We start from the raw sequence: 14,197 nt of genomic DNA on the forward strand, positions 1-14,197 counted from the left end.
TCTTTATTACCCCATGGACTATAGACCATCGGGCTTCTCTGTTCATGGGATTTTCCAGGCAAGAAATGGAGGGGTTGTCATTCACTTTTCCAGGGAAACTTCCTAACTCAGGGATCGAAGCTGCCTCTCCTATTTTTCTTGCATTGTCTGGCAAATTCTTTCTCACTGAACCATCTGGGAAGATTTGCTACTACTGTGTTGTAAGACCTGTTGGTTCACATTAGGCTCTGGGTCATCTCAAATGATTAAATGTGCACAGATGGTCTACTGCTGTGTATGCATAGGGTTCCTCATGTCTCCAACTATAAACATATCCTAGGAGAGGATTTGAGTTAACTTCAAGAGATCAGAAATATTTTCTTCCTTTTACAAAAGAAAAAAATACTCTTCAGGATTTAGAATTCAATAGAATTTGGCATTTATTACATGGAAAGTATAAATTCCAGATCGAGCTAATATGATTTTTTTCCAGGTAATGCAATTAACCATGATATACATGGAGAATATGAACAGCGTGACAGAGTTTGTCCCACTGGGACTCACATAGAATCCAAAGCTACAGAAAGTCATATCTGCTGGTTTTTCTGGTCATCTACATTGTCTCTATGGTAGGGAATGTGCTCACCTTGGTCACCATCACAGTCAGCCCATTACTGGTGTCTCCAGTGTACTTTTCCCTGGCTCATCTCTCTTTTATTGATGCTTGTTACTCCTCTGTCAATAACCCGAAATTGATTGTAGATTCCTTCCATGAAACAAAAACCATCCCTTTCAATGGGTGCATGACTCAGCTCTTTGGGGAGCATTTATTTGCAGGTGCTGACGTCATCCTCCTGACTGCAACGGCCTATGACTGCTATGTGGCCATCTGCAAGCCATTGCATTACACCACCATCATGAACTGGCAGTTGTGTTGGCTGCTAATTGGAGTGGTATGGGTGGGAAGCTTTCTCCATGCAACCATACAGATCCTCTTCATCTTCCACTTACCCTTCTGTGGCTCTAATGTCATAGATCACTTTATGTGTGATCTGAACCCTTTGCTTGAACTTGCCTGCTCTGAAACCCACACTCTAGGGCTCTTCATTGCTACCAACAGTGGTTTCCTCTGTCTGTTAAACTTCCTCCTCTTGTTGGGCTCCTATGGGGTCATTGCGTGCTCCCTAAGGACACACAGTTTGGAAGCGAGGTGCAAGGCCCACTCCACGTGTGTTTCCCACATCACAGCTGTCATCATATTGCTTCTGCCTTGCATTTTTGTGTACCTGATACCAGTTTGGAGGCGAGGCGCAAGGCCCTCTCCATGTGTGTTTCCCACATCTCAGCTGCCATCATATTCCTTGTGCCCTGAATTTTTGTGTACCTGATACCAGCAACTACTTTTCCAATTGATAAAGCAGTTACTGTGTTTTATACCATGATAACTCCCATGTTAAATCCCTTAATCTATACCCAGTATAGAAATGCCCAGATGAAAAATGCTATTAGGAATTTGTGTAATAGAAAAGTGGTTTCAGGTGATAGATAGATAAAGTTTACAAGAAGCCCAGCATTGATTCTACTAATGCAAATGTCAAAAGGATATTGCTGATGCTTTTGGCAAAGAACACCTATGAGATAAAAGAAAAATAAATAGCCAGTACACATCATAGATTCTGCAGGGGGGAGAAGAAATGGGTACAAGAAAAGTCAGGAAAAACTTAGCAGGAGACTACTTTTGCATGTTTGGAGCATTCTACCAGGTTGGGGCTTAGTTTTTCTAGTTTCATCAATGTATGTGGATTAATGAACTCATTCTAATAAAAAAAAAATTTTAAATCCACTCATATTTAGCAGTAATCTCTGTAATAATCCAATGAAGTCGACATTGCTACTTACCCTCATTTTACAGGTGGGAAAGCAAGCAGAAAGAGGAAATTTCCGAAACAGAAATATTGAAGATTATTTAGCTGTATTTAGCTGATCTCTCAGACTATGTTCTCAGCTTCTGAGCTATGCTGCCAGGCAATGATAACAGAAAGGACACATAACTACATTATTACTTCCATTTTTTGAGACAAGCACTGTGCTGAAACACACAAGATGCCATCCAACCATCTCATCCTCTGTCGTCCCCTTCTCCTCTCACCTTCAATCTCTCCCAGCAGATACTGAATAAATCAGTGTAAATATAAGAGAAGATGAAAAACTCACATAAAATATACAGTAAAATGTAGCATTGAACACTAGGATTTACATTCAATATTATAGCTGGGGCAAGTAAGAAAGGTTCTAATAATTTTATAATAGATCCAGGAAATATATGAGGGAATGGATAAAAGTAGAAAAGTCATTAACTTTGATCAAGCCTGATTTACTGATATGGGCTCACTAAACAGTGGTGGTAGTTTAGTCGCTAAGTTGTGTCCAACTATTTGTGACCCATGAACTGTAGACAAATAGGCTCCTCTGTCTATGAGATTTCTCAGGCAAGAATACTGGAGTGGGTTGCCATTTCCTTCTTCAGGGGATCTTCTCCTCTCAGGGATGGAACACAGGTCTGCACTGCAGTCGATCTCCTGAATTGCAAGCAGATTATTTGCTGACTTAGCCACCAGGGAAGCATCCACTAAGCAGAGAAATTGCATTTAATGTTGCAACTGGAGGAGGTAAGAAAGACTTTAATAGGATTTTTGTGGTGTGTAAGATATGAATCAAATGGTAACCCATAGTGAGCAGCTTCAGTTCAGTTCAGTTCAATTCAGTTGCTCAGTTGAGTCTGACTCTTTGCGACCCCATGAATTGCAGCACGCCAGGCCTCCCTGTGCATCACCAACTCCCGGGGTCTACCTAAACCCATGTCCATTGAGTCAGTGATGACATCCAACAATTTCATCCTCAGTCATCCCCTTCTCCTCCTGCCTTCAGTCTTTCCCAACTTCAGTGTCTTTTCTAGTGAGTCAGTTCTTTGCATCAGGTGGCCAACATATTGGAGTTTCAGCTTCAACATCAGTCCTTCCAATGAACACCCAGGACTGATCTGCTTTAGGATGGACTGGTTGTATCTTCTTGCAGTTCAAGGGACTCTCAAGAATCTTCTCCAACACCACAGTCCAAAAGCATCAATTCTTCGGTGCTCAGCTTTCTTCACAGTCCAACTATCATATCCATACATGACCACTGGAAAAACCATAGCCTTGACTAGACAGACCTTTGTTGGCAAAGTAATGTCTCTGCTTTTCAATATGCTATCTAGGTCATAACTTTCCTTCCAAGGAGTAAGCGTCTTTTATTTTCTTTTTTTATTTTTTTTTTAAAATTTATTTTTACTTTATTTCATTTTACAATACTCAATTGGTTTTGCCATACATTGACATGAATCCACCATGGGTGTACATGCGTTCCCAAACATGGAAACCCCTCCCACCTCATGGCTGCAATCACCATCCACAGTGATTTTGGAGCCCAGAAAAATAAAGTCTGACACTGTTTCCACTGTTTCCCCATCTATTTGCCATGAAGTGATGGGACCAGATGCCATGATCTTCATTTTCTGAATGTTGAGCTTTAGGCCAACTTTTTCACTCTCCTCTTTCACTTTCGTCAAGAGGCTCTTTAGTTCCTCTTCACTTTCTGCCATAAGGGTGGTATCATCTGCACATCTGAGATTATTGATATTTCTTCTGGCAATCTTGATTCTAGCTTGTGCTTCTTCCAGCCCAGCATTTATCATGATGTACTCTGCACATAAGTTAAATAAGCACAGTGACAATATACAGCTTTGACATACTCCTTTTCCTATTTGGAAGCAGTATGTTGTTCCATGTCCAGTTCTAACTGTTGCTTCCTGACCTGCATATGCGTTTTTCAAGAGGCAGGTTAGGTGGTCTGGTATTCCCATCTCTTTCAGAATTTTCCACAGTTTATTGTGATCCACACAGTCAATGGCTTTGGCATACTCACTGATGCAGAAATAGATGTTTTTCTGGAACTCTCTTGCTTTTTCCATGATCCAGAGGATGTTGGCAATTTGATCTCTGGTTCCTCTGCCTTTTCTAAAACCAACTTAAACATCTGGAAGTTCACGGTCCACATATTGTTGAAACCTGGCTTGGAGAATTTTGAGCATTACTTTACTAGCGTGTGAGATGAGTGAAATTGTGCGGTAGTTTGAGCATTCTTTGGCATTGTCTTTCTTTGGGATTGGAATGAAAACTGACCTTTTCCAGTCCTGTGGCCAGTGCTGAATTTTCCAAATTTGCTGGCATATTGAGTGCAGCACTTTCACAGCATCATCTTTCAGGAATTCCATCACCTCCACTAGCTATGTTCATAGGGATGCTTTCTAAGGCCCACTTGACTTCACATTCCAGGATGTCTGGCTCTAGGTGAGTGATCGCACCATTGTGATTATCTTGGTTGTGAAGATCTTTTTTGTATAGTTCTGTGTATTCTTGCCACCTCTTCTTAATATCTTCTGCTTCTGTTAGGTCCATACCATTTCTGTCCTTTATTGAGCCAATCTTTGCATGAAATGTTCCCTTGGTATCTCTAATTTTCTTAAAGAGACCTCTAGTCTTTCCCATTCTGTTGTTTTCCTCTATTTCTTTGCATTGATCACTGAGGAAGGCTTTCTTATCTCTTCTTGCTATTCTTTAGAACTCTGCATTCAGATGCTTATATCTTTCCATTTCTCCTCTGCTTTTTGCTTCTCTTCTTTTCACAGCTATTTGTAAGGCCTCCTCAGACAGCCATTTTGCTTTTTCGCCTTTCTTTTCCATGGGGATGGTCTTGATCCTTGTCTCCTGTACAATGTCACAAACCTCATTCCATAGTTCATCAGGCACTCTATCTATCAGATCAAGGCCCTTAAATCTATTTCTCACTTCCTCTGCATAATCATAAGGGATTTGACTTAGGTCATACCTGAATGGTCTAGTGGTTTTCTGTACTTTTTTCAATTTAAGTCCGAATTTGGCAATACGGAGCTCATGATCTGAGCCACAGTCAGCTCCCAGTCTTGTTTTTGCTGATTCTATAGAGCTTCTCTGTCTTTGGCTTAGAAATACTCAAACTGTTTCAGTTTAATGTAGAGGAAGAGATTAACAGGAATAGACTGTAACATAAGAAAATTCGTTATGGAAGATCTACTCAGTCTCCCTGGGAAGGTACAGAGCACAAAGCTTTCATCACAACTGTGAGAGATAAATTTGAAGGGGGGAGTTTGGCATCCTTGAGAAGCTCTTTTCTATATGCCAGCCCTCTGGTTTCTGGTTTGCAAATTCAAATGTGTTACTATTCCTGGGGAATATTAGCCAAGTATTGGCACTCATCCCCAAAGGCAAGGTGGGCTTAGTTACATATCATGGGCAGTAGAGTGTAGTGCTATTGTTAATAACTTAATGGTACTGCCCCATTCGGCTGCTGTTTTGATGAAGCATGCACCAGATGGTGACCTGATGTACTGTGTTCATTGCTTGTACACAAACAACTTAAGCAATTAAACATTACTTGTACTTAAACAACTTATGTATTTAAAACACAGTGAAGTACATGTGTTTTAATGGGAACATCATGAAAACATCAGCTTAGAAAGGGGAAAAACCTGAAGAGGAGATAAAGATCAACAACAGTAAGGGTTGGGGATACTCTGTTTTCCTCCTCTGATCTGGCCAGTCAAGGGGGAAACAGGTTGTTTTCCACTTCTCTCATGCATAAACTCTTCAAATGCCTTTGAGAACAAAGAATTTTGTAAAATATAAAATGGTGGGCTCCCGGACTCATGATGAGGTCCCCTCCATGCATAGGTGTATGGATGGTGGTCTCTCGGGAACTCAGGTGTGCTGACCACTGGACTTAACAGCTGCTAAGAGCTAAATGAAGGTGCTTTACACCTGACTGTTGAGATTAATTTACTATGTGCTATTTCAAATTCACTTCTTTCCTTTCACTTTGATCCTTGAATGGTACCAGTTTAAATACTTAATAAACTGGTGTTTACTACCAACCTGTGGACTACATCTTGAATTCTTTAAAAGAACCTCTAAAGCAAAGAAAAAGATAGAGTCAAAATGACAATCAGAATAATCAGCAGAAGATGACTTAGAGTATTGTGTAGCTGCTCATGGTGTTTCTACAGTAAAATAGAAGAGGACGCTTACTCAGTTCTCAGTTGAACTGTGTCGGCAGAAAATTCTAGATTAAATAAACAAATATCTGGCTTAAATCATTAAAAGAGAAATTCATGTCATCAAAATCAATTCCCAGACTTGAGCCAGTTTACAGATTCAGAATGCTATGAACAAAATAGGGGATTCAATACCCTTGAAGAAGGACTTTGGTACCTTGCTAAAATATTATAATGTATCTTTCCCTCAGATTTGGACCTCCGACCTTTTATCAGGTTAACTATGCACTGTGGAGATGGCATCAACGTGATGTGACATGATGGACGTGAGTTTGAGTGAACTCTGGGAGTTGATGATGGACATTGAGGCCTGGTGTGATGCAATTCCTAGGGTCGCAAAGGGTTGGACACGACTGTGCGACTAAACTGAATGCACTGTGGAAAAGTAAATAATCGGATCTTTCAGAACACTGGCTTTGACCTGAAACTTATTCCAAGAGATCCAAAGCAATACTATAGTTCCTCAATCAGAATAAGAGTATATGGAGGTCTGGCAATCAATGTAATTTTAGCTCAGGTCTATTTATAGTGGGTCCAGTGATCATGGAACACATGCCGTAGTTATTTCCTCAGCTCCAGAATGCATAATTGGAATAGATATTCTTAGCAACTGACAGAATTTTTTGGCTGACTTGTGAAGTAAGAGACATTATGTCAGGAAAAGCCAAGTGTAAGACACTGTTACTGTCCTACCTAGGAAAACAGTAAATCAAAGCTGAATCACATCTCTGCAGGACTGCAGAGATTATTGCCAATGTCACACCTTGAAAGATGCAAGGGTGGTGATTCCCACAACATACACATTCAACTCTCTCATTTTGCCTGTTGCCGAAGACATATGGATCTTGGAGAGTGAATGGATAATTTAAGGTTAACCAGCTTCTGTATCACATGTAGTTTCATCCCAAAAGTAAATTATCAGAACTTCTGGTAGTTAGTATATAGCTCGGAGAAGGCAATGGCACCCCACTCCAGTACTTTTGCCTGGAAAATCCCATGGATGGAGGAACCTGGTAGGCTGCAGTCCATGACGTTGCTAAGAGTCGGACACTACTGAGCGACTTCACTTTCGCTTTTCACTTTCATGCATTGGAGAAGGAAATGGCAACTCACTCCAGTGTTCTTGCCTGGAGAATCCCAGGGATGGCAGGGCCTGGTGGGCTGCCATCTATGGGGTCACACAGAGTTGGACATGACCGAAGTGACTTAGCAGCAGCAGCAGCAGGAGCTCAGATGGTACAGAATTTGCCTGAAATACAGGAAAACTGGTTTTGATCCCTGGATTGGGAAGATCTCTTGGAGAAGGGCATGGCAACCCACTTCAGTATTCCTTCTTGGAGAATTCCAAGGAGAGAGCCTGGAGGGCTACAGCCCTTGGGTTCTCCAAGAGTCGGACATGACTGAGAAAATGACATTGTAACTATCTCTTTTCATCTCAACACTTTACTCTAAATACAGAAAATAATAAAAACCACACATGTTAATTTCATGATTTTTTACTTTATTATTGATATGATAAACATCTAAAATTTTGATAAAAATTTTATCAAATTACCCTTGGGTTTTTACACTGTCCATGTACTCTCATGACCTTAATTATAAATCCCTTTTATATAAATAAGCTTATTTAAGTGCTTTTTTTTTCTCTCTCAAACTGTAGTTTGGTATATCTTTGTGCACTATTCCTCACTAAGCTTTTCTTTTCTTTTTTAAGAATTTAAAGCTTGAAGGAGGGATTTTTGGAAGAAACACCTTAACTGAAAGGCATGTGAAAAGTTGGACTCAATATTCTTCTTTCACTCCCAAAGCCCTTGGTATCTAAATATGTATTTGGGTGATGGTGGTATGTGTGTGGGCTGGATGCAAGAAGAGAAAGAGAGAGAGAGCAGGGAGGGACAAAGAAACAGACAAGGCACAGTCTTTTTTTTTTTCTGGTTTAAAGGAAGACTGGAAGAATAAGGTCTGGACTGAAGGATCTTTTTCCATGAGTCTGTATTTTCCTTGAGTCTGTATTAAGTAGTGCAGCACTGATTCAAATATTAAGGGTTGCTGAGGCTGAAACCAAGAGTTGCATGTTCTACAGTTTTGGTCTCTAGGTTTTCTATAATTTCTGTTATAATTTTAATTAAAGTTTCTTTAAATTTGTTTATATTATGTGATCCGAGTCTTCCGCATAAACATAGACTAGGTTTCTCAATTTATAAACAAAGAAGTACTTTGCTAAGCTCTCCATTTGTACACAGAGCAAACTTAAACCAACACCTATGTTTCTTCCTTAAACTTCTGTAAGTCTAATAAAAGTTCCTCAATCAGTCTTCCTGTGGCAGAATAGAATCTAAAGATAAAGCCATTAACTGATGTAGGTGCTGGTGTCTAATTTCTTACAGAACCGTTGGTTTTCCTGTGAATATTTGTTGGAGTCCTGTCCTTTGTAGTTGAAAAGTTAGGATCATAAGCTCATTTTATTGGATATATTTTGTATGAATTTCACATTCTGTTCTTACTGTAATGCAAATAGATCCAACAGTATTAATTTCATTTACCAGTTGAAGAAGGCTCAGAGAGGATGGACTGTTTAATGCTCAATAAAAATCAAACAGGACATGTGAGCCTGTATCATTAGACGGTGGGTCTATCTAACGTCACATTGTTCCTCAATGATGCCATCAGACAACAACTCATTGCAATTAACAATATTTGATGCAAACAATGTTTTTACTGTGGAGAATATTTAGATTTGGGTAAAAGTTGATTTTTTCAACATATTCACTCTGCTCTCCTTGATTTACTACATCCAAATGGAGACACTGTTCTAAAGTGTTTAACTATATTTAGTTAATATATTTAGTTAGTTTAGTCATTCTTTGTGTTGAGTTCACCCAATGTAAAAAACAAACAAACAAACAAACAAAAACCAAAAAAAAACATAAACAAAAGCTACTAGCTCTAAGGAGTATCAACAGAAACCTCTGCAACATATATTTATTGAAATTAAGGTTAAAATGAATTTTTACATACTGATTACCTTTCTTCCTATATTCAGATGGTTCACATTATGGTTAACTTCTCTGTTTCCAGAATCTCTATGTTCTGAATCTTTACTACATATGACTATAACGAGAGTCAATGAAAATATTTTCAACTAACAGGTATGGTCTGCTATGATTAAAAGCATTTTTCAAAAATTTCAAAAATAATATTTAGTTCCATTGAATGTATAGAATGTTCATCAGAAATTAGGACTTTGTATGTGAAATACATGCACATGGAGAAGTGGAGAGATTTTCTTAAACACATAAATAGCCATTACATAGATGGCTAAAGGCTTGGATGGAGAATGACTTTATATTTTTTACAGAGATGGACAAAAGCTGAAATTTCCATGGTAAGTGAATGTTGTTGCATAGTTCCCAAGAGCATGAACTCTGGTATCAGAGTCAGGTTCATCTTAGTTTGATTGCAAGTTAATCTCTTAATGATTTGGTGCAAATTACTGAAACCTCTTACTTTTATTTTACAAATATAAAATGAGTATTGGAATACAACCTCTTGGTTGGGTTGTTATGTTCCAGACATAATTATTATTTTATTAAATATTGTTTAAAATATGCTGCTGTTAATATCAAATGATAGATTGCTTATAGTATACTTTCTGTGACCTACATCTTTGCTCAATGTACAAGAAAATAATTCAAAACTTTAAATACACAATTAAAGATGTATTATGTTCTCTATTGTTTCAGATGAATTGAATTTCTACTGTGTGTCCTGAACTCTACTCAACCTCATGGAAAACCCAAACAATGTTACAGAATTTGTTTTCATAGGGTTGTGGGGAAATAAAAAAATAGAGCTACTGTTCTTTTCCTTGTTCCCATTCTGTTACCTGGCTATATTAATGGGGAATTTTATCATCTTACTCACCATCATCTGCAGCCATCTAATGCAACAACCGATGTACTACTTTCTCTGTCACCTCTCCCTCATGGGTGTCAGCTACACCTCCACGGTGGTCCCCAAGCTAATCAGGGACTTAGCTGCAGCAAGAAAAAACATTTCCTATAACAACTGTATGACCCAGCTCTTCACTGCCCACTTGCTGGTGGGTGTGGAAATATCCATCTTGGTGTCCATGGCTTTTGATCACTACATTGCCATCGCCAAGCCTCTGCACTACATGGTCATCATGAACAGACATGTTGATCATCCTGGCTTGGGTTGTCAGTTTTCGGCATTCTATTGCTTTACTTCTCATGGTACTCAAGTTACCGTTCTGTGGTCCTAATTAGATAGATCACTACCTATGTGATGTGAAGGCTCTTTTGAAATTGGTGTGCAAGGATATTCATGTTGTGAGTATGTTAGTGATTGCAAATTCAGGAATGGTGATAGTTGTCATATTTCTTGTTCTAGTAGCTTCTTACATAGTCATACTATATAACCTTAGAACACATTCTACTGCAGGGTGAAAAAAAGCTCTCAACGTGTAGTTCTCACGTAACAGTTGTAGTGTTTTTCTTTATGCCCTGTGTTTATACTTGTGTTCTACCTGCAGGGAGCAAAAATAAGGACAAGGACATCTCTGTGTTTTACACTGTGATTGCCCCCATGCTGAACCCTCTCATCTACACCCTGAGAAACATGGAGATGAAAATCGCCACGAGGAAGGTATGGTCTAAAGTGGCACATTCAGAATTAAAGCAAATAGGGTGATACTCATTATGGTTTAGAATTCATGTCTCGTCTCCAGGACCTGTGCCCTTTGAGGTGTTAGAAGAAAACATATACACTTTATTTGAGGAACTGAAATAAATGTTGTCTGACATTCAGCTCAGTTCAAGTGGGAATTAGCACACAGAGCTCAACCCAGTGCTCTGTGACAATCTAGAGGGGTGGGATGGATGGGACGGGGGAGGCGGGTTCCGGAAGAAACGGACATGCATATACCTGTGGCTGATCCATGTTGATGTGTGCCAGAGGCCAACACAATGTTGTAAAGCAATTATCCTCCAATTAAAAAAATAATTAAAAAGAAATCACTGTGACACTAATCTTGGAAAAGAATGGCAATTGCAAATCATCTTTGTGACTACCATGAAGAGGAGAAAATTGAGAAATATTTTGTAGGGAAACCCGAGGCTTTTTTGATGGATTGTGTTTAGTTTCATTTATAGTAGCATGGAAAAAAAAAAACGCTCTTAGAAAACATGGCAAACATTATAAGGGAAAAGATTATATGTAAGATATTATATATGATATATATAATTATATTACATATAAGAAAAAGGGATTATATGACTACGATAACTGAAATATATAAACACTTGGCAGAAAGTGAAGAGGAGCTAAAAAGCCTCTTGATGAAAGTGAAAGAGGAGAGTGAAAAAGTTGGCCTAAAGCTCAACATTCAGAAAACAAAGATCATGGCATCTGGTCCCATCACTTCATGGGAAATAGACGGGGAAACAGTGAAAACAGTGTCAGACTTTATTTTTTGGGACTCCAAAATCATTGCAGATGGTGACTGCAGCCATGAAATTAAAAGACACTTACTCCTTGGAAGAAAAGTTATGACCAACCTAGATAGTATAGTCAAAAGAGGGACATTACTTTGCCGACTAAGGTCCGTCTAGTCAAGGCTATGGTTTTCCCTGTGGTCATGTATGGATGTGAGAGCTGGACTGTGAAGAAGGCTGAGCGCCGAAGAATTGATGCTTTTGAACTGTGGTGTTGGAGAAGATTCTTGAGAGTCCCTTGGACTGCAGGGAGATCCAACCAGTCCATTTTGAAGGAGATCAACCCTGGGATTTCTTTGGAAGGAATGATGCTGAAGCTGAAACTCCAGTACTTTGGCCACCTCATGCGAAGGGTTGACTCATTGGAAAAGACTCTGATGCTGGGAGGGATTGGGGGCAGGAGGAGAAGGGGACGACCGAGGATGAGATGGCTGGATAGCATCACGGACTCGATGGACATGAGTCTGAGTGAACTCTGGGAGATGGTGATGAACAGGGAGGCCTGGCGTGCTGTGATTCATGGGGTGGCAAAGAGGCAGACACGACTGAGCGACTGAACTGAACTGAACTGAACTGAACTGCACAAATATAACACAACAATTATAAAAGTAATTTGCACAGAAGAGTAAAAAAGCAGAGAAATCATGAGGGACATACAATTAAATAGGATTTTCATAGGAGAGAAAATTGAAAAAATTACCATTTTGATGTTTCTAAAAAAACAAAAAATGTCATCTAAAAAGTTCTCTTCTGAAAGAAGTTGTAATGAGGTGGGTGAAACTGGAGCCTATTATGCTGGAGTCCAGCTCCAGCAGCCAGGGATTCAACCTGAAGAGATGGACGGTGTCGGCGATGAGGCAGCCTCTCAGTTTTCTTTTGGCCTGCCTCTTTATTTCAAGTTTAAGATTTTCTTTTATAGTTTTACAAAAGCATTAGGTCAGAGTTCCCCCTTCTCCCAGATTTATTGTCTTCATAAATTATTGTTGCTCTTCAAACAGAGTTCCTGCTTCGGGAATTCTCTCAGAATCAGCTTTACCATCTTTTATCTACCTCCTCTAATGTGTCCTATAGTTAACTGGTGATTACATTGTAGTTCATGCTACATTCCTCAGTTTACTACTTATCTTCCTAAATCCTGTTTGCCCCTAACATCCTGAGCTCACTGTCTCTAAAAATTCCTAACTTCTATAAGCTATAGTAAAATACGCTAACTTGACAACAGTCCTTAAATCTTTAACTTCTAACTATTTTAATTATTTCTAAGCTCTAAATTCAGTAAACTCCTTTGCCATAAACATTTTCCTCACAAATAAACTTCAGATAGCAATCTCTCTTGAACAAATGTCAGTGATTAACTTTATGAATTATTTTCTGAGCACAGCTGCAGAAGGCTTTGTGCCTTCTCATGCTCTTCTCAAGAACAATAAGCACCTTAATTTTCCTTTTCAGTCAACTCAGCCGAGGAGAGGAAAAGACAAATCAGAATTACAAGGCCTAACTCCTTCATCCCGGGTCCGTGCCTATGGAATGAGGAGAGGGGGCTGGGGGCCGTGCCTCCATTTTGTCAGTAATGCCTAACGCAGCTCCCGACACTATTATACAGAGTGAAGTCAGCCAGAAAGAAAAACACCAATAGAGTATACTAACGCATATATATGGAATTTAGAAAGATGGTAATAATAACCCTGTATGCAAGACAGCAAAAGAGACACAGATGTGTAGAACAGTCTTTTGGACTCTGTGGGAGAGGGCGAGGGTGGGATAATTTGGGAGAATGGCATTGAAACATGTATAATATCATGTGAAATGAATCACCAGTCCATGTTCGATGCATGATACAGGATGCTCGGGGCTGGTGCACTGGGATGACCCAGAGGGATGGTATGGGGAGAGAGGTGGGAGGGGGTTCAGGATAGGGAACACATGTACACCTGTGGCAGATTCATGTTGATGTATGGCAAAACCAATAAAATATTGTAAAGTAATTAGCCTCCAATTAAAATAAACACATTTATATTAAACAATTCTCTTCTTAAGAATATATCAGAAGACATTTGTCAAAGTCTAAATGTCTGAAGATAATGCTTTGAAAATATCAAATTTTATTTCCAAATTTTATTTTATCATTTAAAGAAGAAAACTAAAACCTTCCCATTTAAATGGGCTCATGAATTGAACAATTCATGTTTCTTTCCTAAAAGAAAAATAAAAAGAAAGAACGTTATTTTAACATTATTTTAACAAGACAAGATATGAGCCAATGTAAATAAATCAGAATGGGGGCAATTGGTGTTAAAAGGGATTGATGTTTATAAGAGCCATGTGTTTCAGAGTACAAAATTTGGAGTTCCAGCTTTACTCTTCATCTAATGCTTTATTTTTAACAAATGTACTCATTTTCACATTCTGTGGTCCTAATCAGATAGTTCACTATATATATGACATGAAGCCTTTTTGAACTGATATACAAAATTATTTATAGTGGTAATATCTTAGTCATTACTAGTTCGAGATA

At 38.9% G+C, this 14,197-nt stretch overlaps 1 protein-coding gene and 1 pseudogene across 1 annotated transcript; both read left to right on the forward strand.

Moving 5' to 3' along the window:
• Window positions 1-496: 496 nt before the first annotated feature.
• On the forward strand, window positions 497-1,528 carry LOC128046833 (olfactory receptor 4C46-like). Its single transcript, XM_052639040.1, is given in 3 exon segments — window positions 497-571; window positions 573-1,287; window positions 1,374-1,528. Coding segments are annotated over 3 exon segments (945 nt in total).
• An 8,425-nt stretch (window positions 1,529-9,953) lies between these two features.
• On the forward strand, window positions 9,954-10,879 carry LOC128046834 (olfactory receptor 4P4-like; annotated as a pseudogene).
• Window positions 10,880-14,197: the final 3,318 nt, after the last annotated feature.

Source organism: Budorcas taxicolor, chromosome 4 (assembly GCF_023091745.1).
Source record: "Budorcas taxicolor isolate Tak-1 chromosome 4, Takin1.1, whole genome shotgun sequence".
Lineage (NCBI taxonomy): Eukaryota > Metazoa > Chordata > Mammalia > Artiodactyla > Bovidae > Budorcas > Budorcas taxicolor.